Source organism: Patagioenas fasciata, chromosome 17, assembly GCF_037038585.1.
Source record: "Patagioenas fasciata isolate bPatFas1 chromosome 17, bPatFas1.hap1, whole genome shotgun sequence".
Taxonomy (NCBI): Eukaryota; Metazoa; Chordata; class Aves; order Columbiformes; family Columbidae; genus Patagioenas; species Patagioenas fasciata.
This window is the reverse complement of record NC_092536.1, coordinates 4178038-4204394: the sequence shown is the minus strand read 5'-3', so window position 1 is coordinate 4204394 and position 26357 is coordinate 4178038. Positions and strand designations below refer to the sequence as shown.

Here is a 26357-nt window from a genome sequence, read left to right as displayed (position 1 = left end):
TTCAGCTGGAGAGGTCTGATGGTGCAGGTTCCTGCATTGTTGTTATGAGTGTCCTTGTGTGAAGAGCGGCTGAGAAAAGTAAAGAGTTCCAAAAGTAAAGCATGCAAGAGTGCTAAACAAAAGCCCCAACCCAGCTGAAATGTTTTTATTGTATGTGTTCTCCCACGGGTGCTGCACATGATTTACCTGCTCTGGTTTTATGGGGAATAGATGAAGATCACAACTAACTCAATGTCCAATATGCTGCTGTTGATTTCTAGCAATTGGATCCTGTTTCGAAAGAAAATGTCATTTCAGATGTAGTGTGCGGTTTCAAGTGTGTGTGAGTATAAAACCTTTTGTGAATGAGCTTTGGGGATGGGGGTGCCAGTCCTTTCGCCTTGCGACTGTATAAAAGCTGAACACCGGTAGTGTGAGTGCTTGGCCATACCCTGTTAGGAAGCACTAGATTAAGCTGTGGCAATGAGAAAACAAGACCAGACCTAAACCTGGCCCTGCTGGAGCCCTGCCAGGTAAGGACAGAAGAGAGAATGAGGGCAGGTTAAAGAGTTAAAGGCCGTGCCGGTGCAGCAGCGTTTCCTCCACAGAGCTGCAACCTGAGCAGGAGCTGCCCGTGGTGGTGGCCGCTGTGACATTTCCTGACAACTGGTTTCTAAACCCCCCCTTTAGGTGATGGTTTCAGAAGCGTTGGGCAACCGTTCAGAGGAGGTCCAGGGGAGCTGATGCAGGTAAGCCAGGCTGGACCCAGTCGGCCTCACGCTGGAAATTCTGTGTTTGCACAAGGGCGAAGGGGAAGAAGCCCCGGCCGAGCCCCGGGCGGTGGTCTCTGACCCTGCGGGACGCGGGGGGACCGCGGCGGGGACCGCGGCTGCGCTTCGAGGTGAGGCGGGGCTGCGGGGCTGCGCGGCCGGTGTGGGGGGGTAAAATTCAAACAAAAACAATAAACACCCCCCCCCCCAAAAGCACCCTAAAGAACGACTCACGGGGGGTGGGCGGGCAGGATGCGACTGCCCGGGGGGAAACCTCCCCTTCCCCGGGGCGGAGCGGGGCCTCCCTCCCTCCTTCCATCCCTCCGTCCCTCCTTCCTTCCCTCCCTCCTTCCCTCGCTGCCGCCGCCGGAGCGGAACCGAAAGCGAAGGCGGAGCCGGGCGGCCCCGCTCCGGCCCCGCGGGCAGCGCAGCGCGGCGGCGGCTCCGGGGTTTGCGGGGGCCGATCCCCTCCCGCCAGGTCGGTGGCTGCGGGGGCGGGCGGGGAGGCCGGGCGGGCCCGGCGGGGGGATGCGCCCGCGGCTGCGGAGACAAAGCCGCGCCCGGAGGGACCGGGCCGGGCGTGGGCGGCCGGGGCCGGGGATGCCCTGCGAGGAAAACGGCATCGCCTTCACCCGGGGCTCTCCCGCGGGGCCCGCAGCCGGCCTGGCCGGGGATTTTGGCGCTGGGGGATCGGCGCTGGCATTTCCCCATCCCGTTGCGGGGGTGGGCGCGGCAGACGTCCCGTTCCGGCTCGCCTCCGACCGCCCACCAGCCCCGACATGTGCCGGTGGTACCCGCTGGGCTGGCAGCATCCCGGGCTTGGGGATGGGACAAGGTGGTGGCTGTTCCCACGACACCAGGTGACCCGCAGACCCCATGGGGCTCGGAGCAGGGGGACCTGGGACAGTTAGGGCGTGGGGTTGGGAAAAAGGGGATTTTTAAGGTTAAGGGGCAAGTGAGAGGCTGGGAGAAGATGGCACTGGCAGTGTGACCGTGTATAGGGGACAGGTCTCTTTAGGAGAAGCCACAGGTTGGGCTGCTGCGAGTGACCGAGTGTGGTCAGGAGGTGGGACGCAGCTCTTCTGGAGCACCAGGAGCATGGAGGTAACAGCAAAGACCAAAAGCAGTGGCGGGATGATTGCAGGAGGCTGGTGCGATGGGGCTGTGGGCTGATGCGTGGTGCTACAGGAGCAGAAACCATCCCTGGGGACATGACCAAGGTGTCCTCGGGGCCAGGGGACCATGCTGGGGAGGGGATGAGTGATGGCTGTGAGCCAGAGCTGCCTTCGTGGCCCCTTGTCAGAGAGGCGGCCCCTCTCCCACTTAATTTGGGAAAAACAGGTAATAAAACTCAAGAGCCCATCCCTGAGAGCGCTGCGAGGGGCGTCTGATCGACCAGCGCTGTTCCGGGGAGGGTGGCTGTTATCAGATTGGGGAGGTAATTTGGAGAAGGCTTTGCTTTCAACTCAGCCCTAATGTCTTCTAAGTGGTGTTCACGAAGTGCAGAGCCGCTCTTTTCCGCTCTCGTGGCCATCGCGGGCTGGAGCTGTTGTTTCCAGGAGAGCCGAGAGCCGCTCGGCAGCGCTGGACAGGGTGATGGTGATACCTGAGCTGATCCCGGCCCGTGCTCAGCGCCATGGCCAGAGCTTACGCTCTTGCTTGTTATACATTGCAAAAGTAATTTTAGGTAGTGTCATCAAGATTATAACAATATGTTCTTTGACTCCTATTGAACTCTGCCACTGGGTCTCATGCTGTTACAATGCTACCAGCCCTGTTTTGCGTTTTTTCTTCCTAATTCTTTCCACCCTGTGTTGGATGGGCCAGGCAGCACAAGAGGCTCTTCCATTTGCTTTGGGGGTGATGAAACGCTTTGCTGCTTGGGCACAGGGACCTGGCACAGGTGGGGGCTGGGTGCCTGTTCCCAGTATCTCGTTATTTTGGGTGTCCTCTGACTTCTAGAGAAGCTGCTGTGAAATTTTTTTTCCATTAAAAGTCAGGCCGGGATGCATATGGTCTTTGTATACTACAGTGACTAATATATTTCTGGCAAGGTCTGCGCTTACCCGTAGGAAGGGAAACTGTGATCGATGCCCCCATTGCTGCAGATGACACTGCTCTTGGCACTCGTGTTCCCACTGCTGACAGTGGCCGGGGAAAGCAAAATAGCCACTGGACTCTGCCCAGTGAGAGCCGACAACTGTTCCTGTTAACTTTTAACCACAGACCTTCGGTGGCAGCAGGAGGAGGATCCTCTGTGAGTAAAACCAGCCTTAGTTTAGGTGGTTTGCGTTCAGTTTTCTTACGAACAGCTTTTTTGCGGTGCGTTAGCTGATCCCTGTGGAAGGATGGATGGAGGTGTCATTGCTGGAGCTGCCACCAAGTCCAACTCCCTTGGGAGGGTTCGACCCTGACACCGTGTCTGGCTTTGGCAGAGGGAAGCACACGGGGTAGAGAAACAGCTCTAGGGAGGGAAAGACAAGCCAACACATCCATACACTCTGATTTAAACCTGTGCAGCTGCAAAGTGTCGTCCTTTGCATACCCCAAAATCGGTCCGTGTGTTCCCAACCGCATCCCGCAGGGACCACGCAGGGACCGCACACTCACAGCAGAGCTGGGGCGGCAGGAGGGGGCTGCAAAAATCACTTCTCTCTTGCAGGGGCTGATTTTGCTCACATTTGTTTCTGCTAAAGCCACGTGGATGCTGAGCGAGAGGGAGAGCCGCTGCCAGGGCTTCACAGACCTCTTTTCATTTTAATATCCCTCTCCTTGCTGAATTAGATGCGAGACTGATTGCTTCGATAATCCTGCCGCAGCCGGTATGGGTTATATATGGATTGCAGCCAAAAGCTGTGCCGATAAATCATTCCTATACACCAGGCTGATATATTTCCTGAGGATTTCGTGGGCATGTGCTGCTCGCTTTTACATAAGGATCTGCTGGAGTTCATACCAGAATGTGCCGCTTTTCCCCAGCCAAGGATCCCGGCGGGTCGGTGGAGCCAAAGCCCCCTGGCTGTACTTTCCCTCTTTGGGTTCATTACCCCCATTTCAGCTATTTTGGATTTCCTTTTGGCTGGGAATATGGCTGTTCTGCTCCTCCTCAATCTCCCTGTGTACTTATTAAGGAGAACTGGTTGTGTTATTGTTCGCGGTTGTCCCATGTCCCGCGGGGCTGTGTTCAACGGGGGATCCTACTTTTGCGTTTCCCTCGGGGAAGGTATCATCTCACAGGACCATTTTTGCAAAACCCCATGCTTGGCCCCTTTGCACACATGCAAAGGGAAAAAACGCTCTGATTTTCCATGTTAGCCGAATACACGGTGGTGCTTGGCTGACTTTTAGCCTGTTTACAGAGCCCGGGGAAGCCTACTTGAATTAATCAGCCTTGATATGTTTATCCTGGTCAAGCCAATTAACTCCCACTGGCCAGGGCACGCTCTGCTCTCAAGTGTGACCGAGACTTTATAACTCTGTTCTGCCCTGGTCCACCAAAGTTTAGCATGAACCCTTGGATGCAGGCGATGCTCTGAGGGCCAGAGAGGATGTCTGGCCGTGTTGTGCCCATGCTGGGGACCAGTGCCATGGCTGGCGATGCTCCTGGGGTGGCTTCATCCCAGGGCCACCCCACTGAGCTGCCTTTTTTGGTGTGGCAGCGGTGCATGGTCAGGGTAGAGGGCACAGCGTTCGGGATCGGCCCCGGTTTCGAGGGACAGCTATTTATACGTGCCCGCTGGCGGGGTGCCCAAAGCAAGCCAAGCGAGTGGCAACCGGCCTCGAGATGCATCCCTGTGGGTTCGGAATAAATGGGGTAAGGGAGGGCTGCTTGTTTATTTTAATCTGTTATGGGGGTGCATTAAAACATGCTCCGGTGGCCGCCAGCAGCACTGGGGTGGGAGTTTTGCAGCCATGATGCCCAAGACACAGAGTTCCAGCTTAGTTTGGCTGGTAGGTCCGGGTTCGCTCGCCCAGCAAAGCCCCAGCCGGGAGCTGATTCAGCCCCGCGAAATGAGGCGTTTCTGAAATAGTTTGTCCTTGTTGCTGTTCGTCAGCTTATTTATAGCCTTCGCATCCCCTGCGTTTCTCTGCGCCTCGAAGCAGCGAGCAGTGCGGGGTCGGCTTTAGCTCCGGGCCAGTCCCACTCGGGCAACAAAAGCTCCGGTTTATGGATTTGTGTTGAAAACAGCAATTAGGCCATTGCGGAGCCTCGAGGAAGGGGGAGACAATTTGATTTCTGTACTTGACCCGTTATTTCTGCTGGGCTGATTCAGAGCGGCTGTGCTGCGGGCGCATCACGGAAACTTCAATGGAGCTGAGTGGAGCTAATTTTAACCGGCCGCCTCGCCGAGGTGTGGGAACCAGGCAGAAAAACGCCTCAAACCTCGTTCCTGCTTCTGGCCTGTTGGTTTCAGGATGTTTCTTTTTCTTGCTTCAGTGGCAACTTGTTAACCTAGAAATTAAAACCAGCACTGGCATCACAGCAGGGAAGAGCGATGGTTTACAACCAAACAAGCATCGAACTGTCCCGGCTGCTGTTGGGTGTCTGGCATGTGTGAATTACACCATTTCCTCCCTTATTAATTATGTATATATGTAATTTTAAAAAATTCTCTGTTGCTAACAGCATTGTTTTCTTATTCATTTCAAGGTTCAGGAACCTAATTTTTGCACAGAAGGCTGTAGGGAGCCCAGGTTGAAGAAGAAAAATTGCCGGCAATGCCAGGCTGTGGGAGGAGGCAGTGAGCTGGGGGGCTGATCCTGCACCTTGTGCTTGGTAAGCCGGTCCCTGTGCCCATGAACTGCGTCATTCGGGGGGTGTTTGGCTGAAATGTGCTCCTTCCGACTGCGGGGCTGAGCAGTAAAGCAAAGAACCAAGCGATGTTCGTGCCGGCATAGTGCAGGGCATGGTCCTGATCCTGTAAATACCCCATCTGGAGTATTCCTGTAGCGGAGATGATGGGGTTGTTATTCCCTGGGGGTGTTTAAATAAAGGGAGTGGAAGCAGCAGCCTCAGAGCTGAAGCTGGACCCTGCCAGGGCTCATGTACCACCCTGGGGCCATCCTGTGCAGCTTTACCATCCCCTATGGGATTAATAAATTAATCTGTAGAGTAACGACTGGCGGGAGGAAATCCGCCTCTCTGAGCCGCGCTGTGTTTGCAGGTGTGCGCCCCCGCCGCAGCGTGGCCGGGATGAGGCCGTGGGTCACACCATGCCATCATGCGTCCCCGGCAGCTCGCCCCCCCCGCGGCCCCTCTGCGGTGACAGCGGCTGCGGCCACCGCGCGCCCGGGCTGCTGCGGGACCCCCCTGCGCTGAGCGCCCCGCGCCCCGGCATGGCCTCGCTCATCGTGGTGACCGAGTACGAGGTGACGGGGAGCGCGAGCGAGGAGGAGGAGATGAACGCACCTGTCGGCGAGGGTTTTGGGGACGGCCGGGAGCCGAGGGCGAAGCTGCAGCTCTCTGGCCGAAAGCTGTCCCTGCAGGAGCGGCCGCAGCCGGCCCGCTCGCCTGGGAACGGCGACGGCGCCAACGAACGCTTCATCTACCCGTCCCTCCCTTACTCTCCGGTGACGTCCCCGCACTCCTCCCCACGGCTGCCGCGGCGGCCGACGGTCGAGTCGAACCGCGTGTCCATCACGGGACTCCAGGTGAGGGGGAATTGTGGCTGCTCCCATGGTTCTCCTGCCCCTGTTCGCCTGGTTTCTACACCCATGGCTTTGCTTCTTGCTTGTTTATTTGGGATAAAACCCCATGGCCTATCCACAGATACGTGGCGGGAGGTGGTGGGATGTCCTGGTCCATCCTGGGCCATGGGGACGGCCCTCGGGGAGGTGGGACCCAGCGGCTTAACGTAATTTCTGCCTTTAGAATCACAGAGTCATTTTGGTTGGAAAAGACCCTCAAGTCCAACCATTAACCCAACCCTGGCACTGCCCCATGTCCCTGAGAACCTCATCTCTGGTCTGTCCAACCCTCCAGGGATGGTGACTCCAGCACTGCCCTGGGCAGCCTGTTCAATGCCCCACAGCCCTTTGGGGAAGAAATTGTTCCCAACCTCCCCTGGAGCAACTTGAGGCCGTTTCCTCTGCTCCTGGTGCTTGTTCCTGGGGAGCAGAGCCCGACCCCCCTGGCTCCAAGCTCCTTTCAGGCAGTTCAGAGATCAGAAGGTCTCCCCTCAGCTCCTGTTCTCCAGCTGAACCCCCCAGCTCCCTTGGCCCCTCCTTTTGCAGATGCCTCCAGCTCTCACAGCTGCGTTTTGGGGGAGCCAGCAGCATGCCATGATTTTAGTTTTTCCCCCTTAAAAAGAGACACCTCCTGAGATCTAAAGAGCAAAAGGCCCTGCCCGCCCCCCACCTGCCAGCGCTGACAGAAACCAGGCAGCTGCTTTGCCCATAAGAAATAAAAATACTCAGCACCGGGTTGCTGGTGTTAAACCCCCCGGGGCTCTCTCAGCCACTGATCCTCACCTCCACCCGCCCGTCCTGCACTCTCGTTCCATGTGAGCGGACAAAATTGCCTGTCCGGCCATTAACATTTGCAATTAGCTGTCTATAAACACACCGACACGTGGCCGGGCGACTGCTGTTTATGGCTCATGAATCGAATGTCCAGCCCGGGGCCGGTGCAGAGCAGAACTGGGTGTGAGTTTGCAGAGATTTTTGCTGGAGATTTCGAAGGAGAAGGGCAAACAGCGGTTTTGTGGCTCACGTCGCACCCCTCCCCTCTCCCCGCAGGACTGTGTGCAGCTCAACCAGTACAAGCTGAAGGATGAGATCGGGAAGGTGAATATTTGTTGGATTTGAGGTGGGACGGGGGTGTTTGGGACAGGAGGGCGCTGGGCTCTCTTTTGCTGTTGAGCTGCTGGGATGGCAATTTCAGCCGCTCACAACGGCAGCTCGGCTGTCTCCTCAGTGTGATGCCAGGCTCCCTGCGTGGTGCCAATTGAATTGTATTTTTTTTTATAATTATTATTAATATCCCTCCTTCCTCTCCCTCCCACAAAATGGGGCCATTTGAACGTTTGCTTTGCCGGCGCTGGGATGCCAGCCCCTGCGTCCCACTACCCCCGGCACTGCCCACCGGCTCCGTGATCCCAGCAGGGTTTGCGGAGGGGCCCAGAGCCTGGTTTGGTGCTGTGGGGTGTATTTTTGGATTGTCCCTAACCAGTCCCCATGGCTGTACCCCCTCTAGGGCTCCTATGGCGTGGTGAAGCTGGCCTACAATGAGGACGATAACACTTACTATGTGAGTAGTGTGGTCCCCGGAGCACATAGTGGGGTGGGTGGGATGGGGACAGATCCCCCGCCCCGGGACTCCCTACCCCACTCCATGCCAGCTCCATTCCACCAGCCCAAATTTATCCTTGATTTGCCCCAAATCCCACATTTTTTTCCCTGCTCTTGCAGGCAATGAAGGTTCTCTCCAAAAAGAAGCTGATGAGACAAGCAGGTTTCCCCCGTAAGTGGCTCAAAAGCTTCAGAGTGGGGGATGCTTTGGGGACCATGGGGGCTCATTCCCGACCCAACACCCCATTTTTTCCTATCCCACAGGCCGCCCACCACCCCGTGGGGCCAAAGCCGCCTCCGAGGGCTGCCTGCAGCCCCGTGGGCCCATCGAACAGGTCTACCAGGAGATCGCCATCCTCAAGAAGCTGGACCACCCCAACGTGGTGAAGCTGGTGGAGGTGAGAACCGGGGAGACCCCTCCCGAAACCCACCCCTGGTGCGAAGGAGCCTGGATGCCGCGGGGATGGGCGTCACATCGGCTCAGGCGGAGGAGAGTGACTGCAGAGGGGCTCCTGTTTTCCCTGCTTTAAAAGGGTTTTTATTCCCCACCATCCCTAAAGGATTTTTTTACTTCCCTGCTCAGAAAGGGAAATGCAGAAAAATGTTGTTTCCTCAGAGGAAACCAACGATCAGATGGGGTTTGGGGGAGGAACCGGGGTTTCCATGTGGTGCAACCATCCTGCCCTCCGCCCACTGCCTGTATGAAACGGTCCAAAAATTAAGAATTAAGGATGTGGAGGCTGGAGTTTATTTGGCTCATGAGTCAGATGATGCTTCCTGTGTGTTTTAAATATTTACTTCCTTGAAGTGCTTCTATATCTCTGGCCTCTTCCCCCCCCATCCCTTCTGGGTATAAGCTCAGAGATTAGCAGACCACACTAATGGTGCAGATGGTGCAGAACTGAGATGGCTGCTAAATAAAAAAATCACCATGTTTAATTTACACGTTTTTTTGGTGTTGTTTAATTGCCTTTCTGGTTCTTTTGGCAGGTCCTGGATGACCCCAGCGAGGATCACCTGTACATGGGTAACTGCCCCACGGCACTCGGGGGGTGTCAGGGGGTTGGGGTTTGCTGCCAAAAAGGGTTCCCCATGTGTTTTTGGGGGGGGGCTACGTGCAGGTTGGGTCTCTCTTCTGGACAATGTAGGACCTGGATGTGCTGGAGGAGCAAATCCCCTCTTAACAATCCGAGCGAACAGGATCCAGTCTGGGTTGGGAAAGGAAACAGGGGAGCTTTATAGCACTTCATAGGCTTTAATTCGGCATCGGGGCATGCTTTGCCATGAGAGGCACCAGCATTTGTGTTCTCAGCTTTGAAGCTGGGCTGCTAAAAAGTAGTTTTGTTTCTTTGGCTTCAAGAACAAGGAATGTGTTAATTATCCACGGTACAAACGAGCTCCTGCCCAATCTGTCTTGCAGACTGCGGCAGTTTGCTTGATGCGAAGACACAGGCTTTTGGAGGAGGCGTTTTCTTTCCATCAGTTATGTTCAGCCTGAACTAGCGGAGGAGCATGCGATGCCTTCATGGCCAAGCGCAGAGGTTTGCTCAGGGCCTGGCCTTGGCCTTGCAGGCAAACCGAGGGTCTAGTGAGCTGTGGGGTGGGTGCTGCACGATGCTGAAGCTTCAGCACTGCAAGGTAGTTGGCAGCATCCCCTTAATTGAAAATGGAAGCAAGCAAAATGCCATATGCCTTGCATAAGATCACAATCTCTTTTTAAAAAGAAAAAAATTAGAATTTTTGTCATTAATATAACAGCTTTTGTGCCGAGACTGTGCTCACAGGAGCCCTAACCTGTAAGTGATCCATAATCACCTTCTCTTTTGTGTTGCAGTGTTTGAACTGGTGAAGCAAGGGTGAGTGTTGAATTCCACATTTAAACCTCCCAAAGCGTGAGGTGGGTTTGCTCAGACACCTGAGCCGGGTGTGGGACACAGAGGCCATGGTGGGTCCCCTATGGTTTTGGGTAGCACCTCCCCAACCCAGTTACAGTTGTGCACACCCGGTATGTGCCTGTGTTTGGGACCACGTGCTGCCACCGGCTGGTGGCAAAGCCTCTGGGACCAGTTTCGGTGCATCTGGACGGGGAACGAGGTCCATTCTCTGTCGCCTTTGCAGCCCCGTGATGGAAATCCCAACCTTGAAACCTCTCAGCGAGGACCAGGCTCGCTTCTACTTCCAGGATCTGATCAAGGGCATTGAATACTGTGAGTGTCTGTGCAAAAAGGAAGGGATTTCTTATTTTTATTTGTTTTCTAAACACCTGGGGCTGGACTTTCTGCTGCTGTACGGGGCTGGTTTTGGTGGTGCTGCTGCACGGGGGTTTTGAAGCTGGGGCTGTCGCGGTGTTAGCCAAAAGGCCACGTGGGGCTTCGTGGCTCCGTTGCTCAGCCCGGTGCTGCTGCTGAATTGCTCCTCTTTCCCACAGTGCATTATCAAAAGATAATCCACCGGGACATTAAACCTTCCAACCTCCTCGTGGGGGAAGACGGGCACGTCAAGATCGCCGACTTTGGAGTGAGCAACGAGTTCAAGGGAGCTGATGCCCTCTTAACTAACACGGTGGGCACCCCCGCCTTCATGGCCCCAGAGACGCTCTCGGAAACCAGGAAAATCTTCTCCGGAAAGGTCTTTAACAGAAATTGGGGGGGTTTTGGTTTAATGTTGCTTGCCCACACTGTTGCAGATGTAACTGTGCTTTCTTCGCTCTGCAGGCTTTGGATGTCTGGGCCATGGGGATCACGCTGTACTGCTTTGTGTTTGGGCAGGTGAGGAGGTGGATTTTTTTCAGTGCCATTCGTGTTCCAGGGGGTTTTGTGCCGGGTACGCGGTGGGGTCTGCACCCTGCAGCCCTGTTCGAGCAGTCGGGTATCGCCGAGGGGAGATGGGGACGTGTGGGTAGGAATGGGAGACTTCTGCCTGTCCCCAGCATGGATGCAGCCAAAGGGCCGTGCTTCCCGCTCTTCCCAGGGGAAATCCCTGTGCCTGGCCAGATTTTTTTAGGAAAGGAGCTGTTGTAATAATATAATCATATTTAGGCAAATGATATTTTCGTAGCTTTTAAAAGAATAATTTGATATCATAGGAAACCTTCCAGTATTTCCCTATAACTGGCTCCTTTCTGTCCTTCAAACCCTATGAGATCCTGATGCTTGACTGGCTGCCGTTTCCTAACAGAGGTCGTTGCTTTTCTCGTTGCTCTTTTTCTTTGTGGTAGTGCCCTTTTATGGACGAAAGGATCCTGAGTTTACACAATAAAATCAAGACCCAAACGCTGGAGTTCCCAGACCAGTAAGTACTCAAAAAAGAACCAACCCAAAACAAACCACAAACCTCTCAGCCCTTATTTTGAAGCTCACGTGAGCCGTTTCTCAGCACTGCCTGCATGGGGCTTGCCCTGCTCCGATGTACATTTGCAGAATTCGGGCTCTGAGCCCTTCTGTTGGCCCTTGGCCCTGGAAAACTTCCGTTGCATTAAACGTGAAAACAACGTCTCTGGGATTGCAGTTGCCAAAGAAGGAGCGATAGAAGTTGCAGAGGCATTTGAGGGAACAGATTAACCTCTGCAGTTGCTGCCTGTTGGGTTTTAGCCTGGGTGGAATTGATATCGGGCTCTCCCAGCCTTATACATGCAATATCATGCCCTGGATTGCCCAGAAAGGGGATATTTTGGTTCCCTGGGGGGTTTGGGAAGGGAAAAGCTGTGTGGCACCTGGGTACACAAGTAACCAGAGCTGCATCCATCCCCTTCCCCAGCTCATCTCTCCCCTCTCCTTTCCCCAGGCCAGAAGTTACAGACTTCTTGAAGGATTTGATTACACGGATGTTGGATAAAAATCCCGAAACTAGGATTTCAGTCCCAGAAATCAAGGTACTGACCCAATTCTCCGGTGTTGGCTGTGACTTCGCCTCTGTCGGGTTCTCCTTGCTCGGCTCAGTTTTTTGGGAGTCAGTTTGGTCGCGCCAGGGTAGGTCCTCCCTGTGCCCAGGGCCCCTGGGCAGGTAAGTCCCAGCTCCTTCCCCTCCTCTGGGACCTGCTCAGCTTTGGGACCTTTGGTGCCTACACAAGTCACAGGCAAAAGGAAATCCCCTGAGCACAGTATTTCCTCTGCTACCAGGAAAGTACTGTACAACAGCCTTTGGCAGGCGATTTCTGGTCCTTCGCCCCTGCGGGAGCCTGGAAGGGGCGAGAAGCTGAGAAAATGGAGACCAAGGTAGGGGGAAAGGATTGCGGGGGAACTGCTGAACCATTTTGTGCTCCTCCTGCAGCCACCCAAGATGCCAGGTGTGTGGGCAAGGAGAAAGAGAGTTTCTGCCTTCTGTCGTGGATTAATTCAGGTCCAGGACTAGGGCTTGGTGGGTCTCCCCATCACTACTGCTCATACGTATGGTCTGGAATAAATCACTCCTGCGTCTTAGTGCTGTCTTATCCGTAAGATGAGAGTGAAAACAGATCTTCTTCCCTACAAGCCACATGCTCAGTGCTGTAGGTCACCCAGGCTATTGCTCGATTGTGTAGATGGGGCCAGTGCTGGCTCCAGGTGAGCTGCACCACAGCGTTTTCTGCTCCAGGCTGAGCTGCTACTGGTGGCACTGGGGTAAGGTGGCTCACCAGTGAGATGGAACATCCCTCCCCTGCTCCCTGGTATTTCAGGAGCACATAGGGGCCGTAGCTTGGGCAGGGAGATGCGTTTGCCAGGGTTGTGTTTGAGTTACGAAAAAGAGGAAATCGCTCCTGACAGGCTGTGTTATTCATTGAAGTTGCACCCTTGGGTCACCAAGAACGGAGCGGAGCTGCTGCCCACGGAGGATGAGAACTGCACCCTGGTCGAGGTGACGGAGGAGGAGGTGGAGAATTCGGTCAAGCACATCCCCAGCCTGGCCACCGTGGTGAGTACGAGGGAGATGATGGTTTGTGGATGCACAGCGGGGTCCATGCTGCCTCCTGGGTCAGTCCTGAGCAGCCGGAGTTTGATGCTGAAGGGGGTAGGGTTCGAGCAAAGACTTCCCTGCTCTTGGAAACAAGTGCTGCAAGATGGGGCTCAGCATCTCACTGGAGGTGGCTGTACCTCCTGGTGTGGGGGAATATTTCACAGTGGTCCTGTCAGCGAGTTGCTGGTCTCCACGCTTGGGTTGGTTGCCTAAATACCTCTGTATTTTCTCAGGGCAAAAGAGCGTCTGGTCCAGGACCTGCGGGTGTTTGGCTGAGCACTGGGAGCGGGTGTTTGGCCGGGCACGAGGAGCTCCTGCCCTGCTCTGCCCATCCGGCCGCAGGGGCTGCGGGAGCTCCCCGGGATGCAGGTTTATCTGGGCCATGGTGTGTGCCAGCCCCCGCCGGGAGCTATTCTGGGTGAATTCATCTCGTCTCTTTTCAAGCTGATATTTTTATTCTCTGCAACCCACTGTGGTGGTGGTGAGAACCACAGTGTAGCCCTGCCCTGCGTGGAAAGTGAAATCTTTTTTGGGTTTTGAACCTAATGATTTCTTTGTGTGCCTGCTAGCCCTTACGCTAGGAGAAACAGTGAGAGACCATTCTCATTTCCCTGGCATGGCATTATCTGCCTGTAGACACCCATGCTGTGATTTTCTGAAGTGCAGATCTCCCTTCGAAGCCCCTTTTCTATCTTGTGGCTGTGCCCACATCTGTCTTCGCTTCTGGAGCTCCCTCTCGCTCCGGTGCCCTGCAGAAGCCTCTTCAACCACAGACACGTTAATATGTAAATGTGCCTTGTGCTGCTCAAGCCGAAAAAGGAGATCTTGCTCTAAAGAGATCCCCATTGATGAGGGTTTTTTCCCCGTTTCTCCTGTTTGGAGGTGACTTGCTGCGATGCTCCAGCCCTGTTGAAATCCAGGTGTGTTTAGCACAGCTCAGAGCTTTTACTGCGACTCTTGCCTCTTAAATAACTCACCACCTCCAGGCAGAGCCTGTATTTTCCCATTTGCATTTGCTCTTCACAATTACCCTCCAGTGCCTGTTCTTTGTGCATCCAACTGCAGGCATTAATACTTGAGTATGAAATTCATGTGGCTTCGACTCTTGCATAAAATGCCTTCCCCGCGGGACCCTGTTGTCATGTGTGTTTCAGTCGTGTAAGGGCTCTTGGTGCACCGTGGTGAGCAGACAAATGAGGCACAGAGGGATGAGAAGCACTATCGACTGAAGTCGGGGGTTCCCAAAACGAGATGCATATGCCAAGAGAGGATTCAGTGCTGCTCACGTTGTTCTCTTGCTCCCACCAGGAAAATAAGTCTGGGGATCCCTGGGAACAGCCCCGACACTCGCTCTGTTCCCAGCAGGCTCCGATTGCAGCTGACGCTGGGTAGCTTTGTGTTTTGCAGCCAAAGTGAGACAAACGGCCCATTTTCCAGCTTGATTTTGGTAAACATTAAGGCCAAATTGTGCCGGTTCCTTCCTTCCTCTCTCCCTTTTCAATGAGTTTTTTTCTGCCAGGTAATCACAGGGAACCACGAATTTGCAGGTACTGGATGCAGGGATCACTAAAATCTACTTCTGGGGGGAGAAAACCTCCCCAGCCGTGGCTTTGCTCACCTTTCCAGCCTCTCACACCCGGCGTGGCTCTCGTCTGCGCGTTCACTTGTTGCACTGCAGGTTTCAGATGAGGGTGCAGCTCCTGTGTGAAGCAACTGGAGACGTGTAAATGTGCTTCCTTCTGTGGTTTTGTTGTCTTATTTTTGTTTCTTTTTTTTTTTTAAGAAAACTTTGGCTTATTTTCACTAGTTCTCTCAGTTACCTGGTCATGAGGGTTGGATGTTCCCGCTGCTCTCGAATGAAAGGAAAGCGGTAGCACCCCTGACAAACTCCAATCTGGTCTTGCAGATCTTGGTGAAAACGATGATCCGGAAGCGCTCCTTCGGGAACCCGTTCGAGGGGAGCCGCAGGGAGGAGCGGTCGCTGTCCGCCCCGGGGAACTTGCTGCCGTAAGCCTCATCGTGGCCTGAAAGGACATTTGTAGCTTGTCTTATGGTCTGGGAATTACTGTAAAGCACAGGAGGAGAATTCGAGGAGCTGGGCTTTCAGTCTTTTGTGTGGGGCCACAACTGGGTTGTTCACACACCCTCTGTCTGACCCATAACCGCTTTGGGGGATGATTTTTATGACCTGGCACATCCTGCTCCTCTGATGGCCTGAAAAGGATCTTTTTATGGTGCTCATAGCCTGTTCCAGGGGAGCTGGGGTGTCCTGTGGTGGGGAAGGAGCAGATGCTGCTGCTCAGTGTCTGCGTTGCCTTTTTCTGCATCACTAAGCAAGTGTTTTATTTCCTTTTCAAGCAGGAAACAAGGCAGTGAAGATAATCTGAAATGCAACGACTTGCCCAATGTGGGAGAGGAGGAACTTCTTTCGTGAACATCAGCTTCACGGTTCTGTTGAGCGACTTGGTCCAGGGCACGTTATAAAGCGCGCAGCTGAGGATGTGCAGCATGAACAGAGCCTACACCAAACACAGCATGACACGACGCTATTTCAGTATAGTGCTGGATGTAGAGCTTACATAGCAGCATGTTGTAAGACATCCGACTACCTGTCATAGACATTGAACATCTCCGATTGCTGGGACTGCTGACTTCGTGTGGAAAGGTGCTGGCTGATAGCGCAGAGGTGAACTACCATGCTGAGCAGCAACAGTGCTTTGCAAAACAATAGGCATTTGGAACTGCTTTTACCGGGTGTTAATGCCAAATAATTTCCAGGGACTCACGCCAGCATCCCAGGGGTGTTGTACGTCTGTCGCGTAGCGGCACGCACAACGTAAAACTACACGTGCGCGCTTGGAGAGTTCACGACCTGCCGGGAATGTTGTTGCATCTATTCCTCGTCGTTCTGATTTGTTTTTAATTGACACCTTTTTAACTGCATGGGAACAAAGCAAAAATCCACCTTTTCAGCTTTTTAAAGAATGCCTACCTTTGTGAGCCGACTTGTATTAAACAGCATCTTCGGGACGTTCAGAAAGTGAGGTTAATTACCTCCTAAGGTAATTAATACCTTTCCTAAGGTCTTGATGTGACTAGGACTTGGTAAGCTGAGTATTCAGTACATGAAAGGAAATGGAATTTAAGGGCTTAAGTTCAGTTTGAACTATTTTTGCTGCAGACATATGAGTGAAAGGTGGTGTTAGGCTGAATGTTTGTTTTGAACAGCAGAGAAAGCACTAACAACAGTTTGTTTCTAAATCTTTTACTTGATCTAGGTAGATATATTATTAAATATAAAATTCAGGGTAAAATCCTTCACTTCCATGTACATTACATGGTTTACTACAACTAAAAATAATACAACTTATGCTATTTTTTAAGTATAGACTTAGGGCTTGCTTAGAACTTGAGATCTTAATGAAATACTTAGGTTAGCTAGTAATTTTCAAAGAAACTTTTGTTTTCCAAACTCTTAATCTGGATTTTGGGGCCAATGCTATGTATTTTTTGCCAGTTCGTTACCAGTAATTTGTGAATGCCTGTGGATCAGAGGCTTGTTAGTAAATTAAGTGTATACCTAGTTCATGGATTGTTTCTTACGAAGAGCTCTTTCACCGTCAGTCAGATTACTGACTTATTTTGTGGTGCTTGTAAAACAAAATAACAACAATTAGTAATCTATCATGTGGTGGGAGAGATTCTGATGTCCAGCCTCACTTTCCCAAGTTTTCCGTGCTTGGAAAAAGCTGGAGAAGGGCAGAGTATGGGTGAGCTGGACAACAGTCAGGGTTTGCTTGAGGAAAGGGGTCACGGTGAGTATTGTTTTGGGGATGGCGCTGGGGTGAAGGTCTGACCTGTCCTCAGTCTGCTGTGGTTGTGTGACCTTGGCTGAGGCGTTTAACGTGATTGTACCTGAAACGGGGAGGATTTCAATGTCCCCAGCATGTAAGGGAATGCTAAGGTGTAATTCTTTGCTTTGAGGAGGAAGACGCTAGAGTGACCCCAGGATTTTGGTTAATGCCTGCTGACCCTGGCCCCGGGTGGCCTGCCTTTAGGTGACTGTCCCCTTGTCTTCCTCCACTTCGGTCGGTGCGAGCAGCAGAGTGCTGAGCTCCTTGGCCCTGCTGCAGTCAGACCTGGCCTGGTCATTCCTGGTTAGGACGGGTCTGCGTTAAAGCCGGTGTAGCGTTAGCAAGCGTGCAGGTGCCTACACAAACCGTCCCTTACAGCTTTTGATCACTTGAAGCGATGCTCCCCCTAAAGCGCAATTTATTATGGAAACGTTGCACTGTTGGCCTCTCTCCAAAGCCAGTGACGCTGGTTGGTGGTTTAGGAGCAGTATTATGGAGTCCGGAGCCGTAAGACACGCAGTTTCCCTCCCGCTTTAGTCTGAGGCAATGCCAAAGCCCTGCAGCTTCAGTTATGGGAAAACCAAACAGGACACTTGGGTGCCAGCACCACTGCAGCTGCCTGCGCCCCTTCCTAAACAGGACTTGGCAGGGCGGAAATGCGTGCGAGTGGGCAGCTCGGTTCTCTAACCTTGTAAATGGACTCGTTCTGCCAAAAATCCCGAAAAACCACAGGGGATCTGATTATTTATAGCTGGTGCGTAGTAATGTGTGTGGTGCGTGTTGTTAGAGGTGAGTTGTAGAGGTGCTCTGTGCCGCGTAGCTCCGGTTTGTGACGTGCCAGGTGCCCAGCGAGATGGTTTACATTTACCAAACAGGCTTGCCAGGTGCAAGACAGCTTCTAAACAGACGTTACCAGGGATCAGTGTCTGATGGCTCGCAGGGACTGGGTTTGGTTCATAGCATCCTAAAGCTCAGCACTTCCCTGAGGCAATCCCTGAAATGATGCCTCTTAGTGCCGGCTGCAGCCAAATGCACATTTCTGACAGGAACTCGCTGTAGACTTGTCTTGTTGATTAGTTCTGTGGAAAGCAGAAAGCGTGGCTGTGTGAGGAAGAGCTATCTAAATGCATGACCTGTTAGAGAAGCTGTACTGTATATATACATATATATAGATATATATAAAAATCTGCTCAGTTCCCTCCCTGCCGTTCCTTAGTAGTGAAGCTCGCTGTTTTCTTAGAGTGAAGTAAACATTTTGCTTGTGCCTTGGAACTGGGCTACAGCTCCGTTTCCCCAACTCCCTCCCTTTCAAGAAAGCCCGGTGCTGACTGCAGGCTGAGCAGCGGGTACGAAGCCTTTTTTTTTGGCTCTGAAAGCACACAGGGAAGTGCTAAGGGCAAACCAGCCTCTCGTCTCAGTAGTTTTTCTTGGTGGTCCCCTCCTACCCATCAGGCAAGGGATCTGTTTATTTTTTAAGGTCCTGAACTGTTGCTGATTTTTATACTGTTTGTTTAAATGACCAAGGCTTGTGTTTCGTTCCTACCCCGTTATTATGCATTTAACTTTATCAGGTGTATCAAGTTTAAATACTGTGTATTTACCACTTTTAAATTATATTACATAGGAAAAAAAAAAAAAACAACCAACAACCAACTGTTTTTCCACACAACTGTTCAAGCTTCTCTGTACAAGTTGAAATAAATGACATGCAACCAAACCCAGAGTTAGTTAATCCACTGGAACCATCATCCTGTTTGACTGGTCCTTTATCAAGCTGTGAGTGTTTGTTGGAAAAGGAATCTAGAAGCACCTTCCTGTGTCAGTGACGTCTGGTGCTCAACCACAACCAGGGATTTTGGGTGAAGTAGAGCCTACAGTGGCTCGAGACACTGAGTAATCCAAACCGAGCCATTCCTGTGCACAGACCACAGCGCTGACTCTTGGAAAGGCACCGAGTTGTGACACTCAGCAGCAGGGAAATAAAAATGTTAATACTGTAGCAAACCCACCATCCTGCTGGCAAAAAGGCAGCAAAGCCCCAGGCAGGATGCTGGTGGTACAGAATAGGTGCCAGGGCTCTGTAACACTAGAAAAGGTTCAGAGAACAGGAAGAGCTGTACCTTGTGTGCCAGTGTGATCAGCAAAGATGCTCACGGCCATGTGAAGAGAAAAGCCAACAAATTCTCTTAAATTTTGTAAACCGATTAAGTGCAGGAGTCCAGAGACAGGGTCTGGGGGTGAACAGCATGGGAGGTATGTCAGGGAACAACAGAATCATATGATTGTGTCAGTTGGCTCACTGCAGCCAACCGTTAACCCAGCACTCAAGTCCACCTCTAAACCCCATCTGCAAGAACCTCAGATTTCTTCTGAGCAGTCAGTACTAGCCACGCTGGTCTAACCCACCCTGGCCACTCATTTTCAGCTGGGAATGGGTTTTAACGCAACAGAGAAGGTGGCAGGAGAACCAAGGTGGAGGAGCAGCTGTAGTTGCAGCAGCACTGGCAGAGAGGATCAAGAGGCAAAGCAGGCAGCAGCACGGGCTCGGGCAGCTCTCCTCTAGCAGTCGGGATCTGTGTAAAATGAAGACTGTTCACTGATCCTAGGGAAAAATAAAACAAGGAAAACCCTAGCTTGCAGGACTCCAAGACGGCTGAGAGAAGGTAATATTTTATTTAAACAAAGTAAATTTTGAAGTGGTACCATAAAAATTACACAAGCAGAAAAAAAAAAGGCAACATCAGTAACCAGTAATGCATTTCCCACAGTGCAATGGAAGCAGGCACTGTTTTGCCTCGGGCTGTGGCCACTGGAGCTTGGAGACACTACTAAATAGTAGGCACGGGCTCAGCTAAGCATCGCGGTCCTTCAGGACACAGAAAAGTGATTTGGTAACAGCAAGGAGCTGCTCTCCCAAGGTTTGGCAACACCTGGCAGGGGCCATGTTCACCGTGAGGAAGAATGTTGTGCCTGTTCCCGTGCTCTCTGCTACCGGGGAGCTCAGGGAAAGGACTGTCACAAGAATGTCAGAGCAGTCCCAGGCTCAGGCAGTGCAGAGGCCTGGCATAAAAGCACAATTCTCCCTCTGTGCTTTGTGCAATTAACCTGGAAAGACAGCAGACCCAGTTCTGCTCTTGGGGGGTTGGCTTCAGCCAGCAAAAGCAGTGAAGAAGGTCCCCTTCTCAGGTTTGTTCCCCCTTTCTTCCAACAAAGAGAGAGTTTGGACTCATGGCAGGGTCAGAGTAACGTCCAACAGCAGCAGTTGGTGCTGTAGCAGCAGGTCAGGAGTTTGTGCCGTATGTCTCAACGAGACCCTGCAAGGATCAGAGATTACAGTTCTCTGCCAGAAAACTCTTCTTTCTTCCCCTGCCTCTCACATAAAACCCTCTGCACAGACAAGCTACTCTCTGCTACTCAGACTTTCCATTTCCAGTGCCACAAGGTCTTTTGATTCAGAAATCCGCTCTCTGCAATACTTCCCACCAAGCACAAAGCTGCAGGGCCAAGCTGTACCCTCAGCACCAGTGAAGCAACCCTACTAAATCCTCTACTGGCCAGATGGATCAAATTTGCGAAGAACTGCAAACCAAAAAAGAGATGCAGTGGGAGCATAAGTTCTTGAACATTCACTTCCCTCTCCAAGAGTGGTTGCCCAGGAAACATGACAGTATTTGTTTCTACTGCTCCACCCTGCAACAGCTTTGAGGTAAAAATGAACTTCTCTGAGGAAGACAGTTTCCTCAGAGCTATGGTTCAAAATCTCTGATGTGGACTTTCTAAATCCTGTTTCAGGATCTCTCCAGAGTCAGAGGAGAAACCAATTTTGACTTCACTCTGACTTCAGTGATGCTTACCAGTTCATCATCCTCCACATATTTGTATTTCTTCTCTCGATAGTAGTATCTCTTCTTCATGCAATACAGAACAAAAATGTCACACAGCACTGTTGCCTAGCAGAGATTGAAAGAGTTTAAGACAATGATCCTCAGAACTGAGTCACTAATCCAGAACTGCGTCCAAGTGCAGACAGTGTCACTTACCACACCAAACAGCGCTAAGCCAGAGCCAATGTTAACCATTGTTGGAATTACATCAAATTTTCCTGCCTAGAAAACAGTTACAAAGGTGAATATGTTTTTCAGTATCTCTGAAAGTCCTCACTGCAAGACCTCCAGGAATTAAGTCACCCTACCTTTCCAAACACTATGACATCAAAGCGGATGCCGTAAGCTTTGATGAGCGTCCGTGATTCAGTGCCATTAGGATCCTTGTAGTATTTCGCAAACCTGGAGAAAATACAGATCAGAGCTTAGCTGGTAGTTTTGAGGTTGCTTATGTGATCATACAACATTCAGATGTGTCCCCCATCCCAAGAGGATGGGCTGAACATTGGCACAAGCCCCACATGATGGATGGAGAGTTCATGCAGGCAAGTACACACAGGAGAAAATCCTAGAACATGCAAATTTAAGGCAGCAGTTAGCACAAGGCAAATCAGGAAACTTGCAAAGCACAGGAAGGGGTGAAAGTTATCTTTAGTAGGGGAGCAGAAGGACAGAAAGGCAGAAATTCAGCTACGCATGAGAACGGGGCAAGCAGAGGCTGCAGAAGTGCAGGCAGCCACGAGAGGGCAGGGCTAGGAGCAGGCAGAGAGGGAGGCAGCTCAGCTCAGCTCAGGTCTCAGCTCAGCTCAGCTCAGCCTGGCATGCAAGGGTTGCTCATCCCCCAGGCAAATGACAGGGAAAAGAGATAAGAACAAGTGAGATCAGACTTACTCTGCCACATGGTTCACTAAGCCAGGAGGAGGAAGAGAAGAGGATGGAAGAGAAAAGGAAGGATTGGTAAGGGATGCACCAACGTCTGGAATTAGGAAGAGCACTTCAGAACCCACACCAGCCAGGCTGCGATATCTTCCAGGTGGATTCGCCCAGCACCCCAATATCTGCAGGCCTGGCACCTCCCAAATGCAACTTGTCCTTGTCTATGTGACAGCAGCTTCTCAGTGAATTCATTCAAGCTACCACAAAAGAGATCTCCTGTCCTAAGTGAGAGTTTGTGACTCTACAAACAACCATAACCCTGAGCTGTGTTTCCTCATGAGCAGGACCATGGCAAGGATCTTGGCAAGGTGGCCAATCTGTATTATTACAGCTCTGAGTCTGGATACAACCAGCTAACCAGCTGCATTGGTGGTTTTACTGGAGGTGCCGGACCTGCCCATACAGGCCAGAATGTCTACGTGGTGGTGGAAGGATATTCCTGGTGCTGATATGGTCTTAAACTGACAGAGCCACTTTCTAGAGGTTTTTCCCTCATGCATAGCAAAGAAGGTGCTTCAGTCTCCCACCCCCACAGCCCAGCCCTGTCAGCGCACCCTGACACAGCCCGCTCTCACACTGCCATGCCACAGGAGGCTGGCCCAAACCATCACCCAAATACGACTCAGATACTCTGATGCAGTCAACGGAGCTTCACTGCCTTTCCTCTTCTGCTGCGGTTTGCACACACTGAGGATCAAACCTCCTCTATGTTTTACAGCATCACAGAAACTCTCCAAGTTTTACAGCATAATTGGAAGTCCAAGCACTACCTGCAACCTGCCAGAGGAGCGCAGGAAGCCGGTAGCACTGTGCCAGTGGCAGACACCGGCGCAGGGACACCAGGTGCCCTCCACAGCCACATTACCTGAAGTTGTAGCCAAGTGAGACGGTGTGGGCAGGGTTCGTGTTGTCGAGGCGTCGGAAGGAGTACTCGGGCACACAGAGGGAAGCAGATCTGTCAAGGTTGCAGTCCCAGTTGATCTGCAGTGCCATGACTCCACCCTGGCAAGTGGAGAAGTGGAGAAGGTGAGCAGTTCAGGTGCCAGGGCAGCCCAGCTCTAGGCTCCCTGCCGACCAGGACCCTGATTTATTGGCCCATATCCAGTCCCAAGCAAACATCCTTTCCTGCTGCCACAGGAGGACCTTGTACATGTCCCCAACTACATCAGCCAAGGCCAAATATATGTTAAGTAGAGTTGACTCCAGTCCTTCTGGCCAGAGCAACTCTTCCTTCTGCAGCTCCTCTGTGTCCTGCGGCTTGTTCCACCAGGCAGAGGTGGACAGCCACCTACTGCTCCTCTTCTACACAGCTGAACCCTGAGAGAAGGGTCGGTCAAATACCTTCACGGCCATCTCGTCGAAGTTCTGCCCTGCAGCTTTAACTATTTTCCCTAAGCGAAAGATAGGGCAGAACGGATCTGTCTGGGAGTCATAGATGCACTTCTTGAGGTAGCTGGAGTTGATACTGGGGAGGATGTTTCGCCTACAGGAGAATAAAAAGATAAGATCTGTTGCATCTTCTTTCACTCCTCCAGCTCCCCTTTACTGTCCAAGAGATCAGACAGCTCCATGCCTCAAAGCCCCGCACACTATTTACTTGCTGAAGTTGAACTTGGGATACAAAATGTTGTTCTTCACCAGAATGGTGAAGTTCTCAGCTTCTTGCAGCAGCGCTGGCCTACAAAACAAGAGGAAAATACACCATTTGCACATATATTTTCACAAAAAGGACTCTGCAGGATCCTTGGTGATGATGTCTTCAGCTTTTCCCAATAGCACCTCACATGGAGAAACATGAGTTGTGTGTCACCAACCTCCTTTCAGGAGGGCTGCTGCAGAGTAGGAAGACAAAGTACTCACCTGGGTACAACACTGTCATCCTCCACAGGGCACCACGCAAAGACTTCACAGGTCTTGATGCTGTTATTGTAGGTTACGCACTCCCCAGTCTGGATGCCTGGAGAGACATGGAGCAAAAATACAGACACAGCATTTGTCCTGTGATATCTCCTCACTCCGTAAGGTGAAAGCGATATGCTCAGAGATGAAGTGCCAGTACCAAGACCCCCATTATCTTTCATTGCAATTTGTGGTGCAGTTTCAGAGAAATTAGCATCAGGGTCTTTTTCTGAGTCAAATCCTCATCTACGTGAAATAATGCTTCATGGTCTCAAGGTCTTGAAAAAGTCCTCACACTGTTTGCTAATCCAAAGCACACATCTATCCAGTATCCACCCAACATAGTCTAAGCCCATCTGCTCTCACCTAGAAGAAAAATCTGAGCTTCTCTTTCAGTTCTTTTAGCTATGAGAGAATGAGAACAAGGAGACCAAAGCGAAATGCTGCTTCCTTCACAAGAGGGAAGGCACAGCACAGAGGTATCACAACACAGACTGAAAGGAGCCCTTGCAGCAGGTTCTTACCGCTGCTGTAGATGTTGACATACCCTGGGACACAATCCTTATTCACCTTGCACTCTGTATTATCATCTGGAACCTGGAGAGGAACAATAATCACACTAAACTCTACAAACTCTCTCCCCCAGACTCCCACCCACACAAGGCAGGATCAAAGCAGGTCCTGTACCTACATCTGGGCAGTAGCCTTGGTGCTGATTCAGTGTCAGTATCGTGTTGGTCATGACAAACACAGTGTTCTCTGCCTGAACATGCAAAACAAAAGAATTTAAGAGCGACAGCCTGCAAAGAATGTCCAAAGCACTGAACCAAACATCTTTGTTGACAGAGCCCAAACAGCCCACAGAGGAGGCTTGGACAGTGCTGGTGTAGCACTAAAGGAGCAGATTCCCACATGTACTGCCTGATGCCATTGCCTTTAGGCAGAGGAAGGACTGTGGGACTAGCAACCCTTTCTGTCCTCCCACTCGGTCTGAATTTCCGCATTTATATTATGAAAACAGAGATCACACAGCTCCTCAGGGGAGTCACAGGGCAGGAGAAGAGATAAAGTTCTTCCAGCTGCAAGTCTCAGCACAACTCCCACTCTTTTTTTTGTTTGTTTTTTTCAATATATCTCTATTAGAAACGTGACCAGTTCTGGTTTGTTTCTCCAGGGAGCACCACTGGCTATATCTGTCACGTTTTTGTGCACCACATGTCATGCGGACCGAGTGACCAACAACTCGCAGTTTGGCCGTGCCTGTCAACCCCAAAGTCCACCACATATTGCTCTCACAGCAGAGATTCCCAGTCAATCAGTAACTACAGCAATACCTCCTCCTCAGTTCCAGACCAAGTACTTGTAGGCTATTCCTGGGGTTTTTGCCAACAAGTTAGCTTGGAGCTGTTTGCTTTACAAAGCAGTAAGGAAGACGACGTGGTTATTGCTGCAATTCTTTCCTCAAGCCTGCAAAATTCTCCCTCTTGTACAAGCAAACACACACACACACACTTTTCTTGACACAAGCTTCCCTGGGGCTGGTGATGCAGGTGCTCAGCGCGATTTGCAAAAAAGCAAAACCGCTTCCTTTTCTCCTATCAAGCCCGTGTTGAAGCTGCTCCAGACCTCAGTGAACTTTGGCAGCTGTTGGTCAGAAAACCCTCCCTGGGCAGGTGAAAGCGACTGATACCTGAGGAGGGATGACATAGTCGGCCACATCCCAGATCCTGGCTCCCAGGGCGGATGTGTTTGTCAGCGCTACTCCTTTCACCTTCATGGTTACAGAACTGACCACAGAGTCTGTTTCCTGGTAGCCCTTCTCCCACAAAAAGACCCAGCTGCAAGAAAAGGATCAAAGAAAGCAACAACAAAAAGCAGATAAGCACCATCAAGCAGCACAGGCAGTGGGAATTTCTCCTTTATTTTCATGTGTCACTTGAAAGGCCTGGACCAGGTAGTTTCACCTTGCTTCCTAGCAATGTCCCTTCTGATTTTTTTTCAGAGTGGTCTGGCAGGGTGTAGTTATTGCTTTTAAGCACACCCCGGCTGGGAGAACAACCATCACCCTCCGGAGGGGCCCTGTCCTGCCCGCAGCCGCCCCAAAGCAGCCCCACAACCCCGGTCAAACTGTCACCTCTCGGCACCGGCACCCGTGGGCGAGCTCCAGCTGCCCCTCAGCCGGCGCTTCCCGCTCCCCCAACCCTGACAGACAACGGGGTCCCGGGAGCTGCTCCCCGTCCTGCCCCGAGTGAGGCGGCCGGTTCCCGCCCCTCGGCCGCACGCCCCGCTGAGGAGCTGCCCGGCCCCTCACGGCAGCCGCGCCGGGACCCCCGTCGCCTGCAGCCGCGGCTGCTGTGCGGGTCCCCCCGGGGCGGGACGCGGCCAGAGCTGCCTGCTCACCCGATCACGTAGGCGAGGATGGCGAGTTGCACCCCGCGGTTGAGGAGCCCCACTTTGCGGCTGCGGATCAGCACGATGCGGGGGGTGTCGTACTCGAAGAGAAAGCTGTGGAAAGCCCCACACGACACCATGGCGGCGGGCGGCGAGGGCGGGCGGGAATCGCCCGCAGGCCGGGCAGCGGCTGCCGCAGCCCCGCGGGGACACAGCGCCTCGAGCAGCCCGCAGAGCGCTCCCGCAGCCCCGGGGCTTGTACCGGCTCCTGACTGCCGGCCCTCCCCGCCACCTGCGGGCGGCTCCGACAGCCGCCGGCCCTGCCCGCGGCCCAAGTGGGGAGAGCGGAAGCGCGGAGGCGCCGCAGGCTCTCCCTGGGTTGTTTGGGGCAGGGAAACGGGGTTCATCGCCGCCCTCGGCCT

The 26357-nt window shown here is 52.4% G+C and overlaps 2 protein-coding genes across 13 annotated transcripts; one reads left to right on the top strand and one right to left on the bottom strand.

The window, feature by feature from the left end:
* Nucleotides 1-646: 646 nt before the first annotated feature.
* On the top strand, nt 647-18542 carry CAMKK2 (calcium/calmodulin dependent protein kinase kinase 2). Of its 6 annotated transcripts, XM_065851758.2 has the most exons (19): nt 1095-1227; nt 2804-3006; nt 5401-5526; nt 5915-6401; nt 7488-7535; nt 7945-7998; nt 8160-8211; nt 8304-8437; nt 9030-9066; nt 9874-9895; nt 10158-10246; nt 10468-10667; nt 10754-10807; nt 11257-11330; nt 11823-11910; nt 12158-12253; nt 12801-12929; nt 14878-14978; nt 15330-18542. In XM_065851758.2, the coding sequence occupies exons 4-19, from the start codon at nt 5964-5966 to the stop codon at nt 15403-15405; spliced, it is 1692 nt and encodes a 563-aa protein (XP_065707830.1). In that variant the 5' UTR covers nt 1095-1227; nt 2804-3006; nt 5401-5526; nt 5915-5963; the 3' UTR covers nt 15406-18542. The 6 variants fall into 6 exon arrangements, with proteins under 6 accessions (XP_065707833.1, XP_065707834.1, XP_065707829.1 ...); XM_065851761.2 differs by lacking the exons at nt 1095-1227; nt 2804-3006 and adding an exon at nt 647-728; XM_065851762.2 differs by lacking the exon at nt 2804-3006 and having other exon boundaries at nt 1074-1227; nt 15333-18542.
* P2RX4 (purinergic receptor P2X 4) lies at nt 18480-26357 on the bottom strand. Of its 7 annotated transcripts, none has more exons than XM_065851766.2 (12): nt 25945-26357; nt 25235-25382; nt 24236-24307; nt 24069-24141; nt 23506-23602; nt 23243-23323; nt 22987-23128; nt 22511-22647; nt 21018-21111; nt 20866-20931; nt 20680-20775; nt 18480-19427 (listed from the first exon to the last, which is right to left on the bottom strand). In XM_065851766.2, exons 1-12 carry the CDS (start codon nt 26340-26342, stop codon nt 19419-19421), a joined length of 1413 nt encoding a protein of 470 aa, XP_065707838.2. In that variant the 5' UTR covers nt 26343-26357; the 3' UTR covers nt 18480-19418. The 7 variants fall into 7 exon arrangements, 5 of the variants coding, with proteins under 5 accessions (XP_065707838.2, XP_071672255.1, XP_065707837.1 ...); XM_071816154.1 differs by having other exon boundaries at nt 20680-20733; XM_065851765.2 differs by lacking the exon at nt 18480-19427 and adding an exon at nt 19480-20139.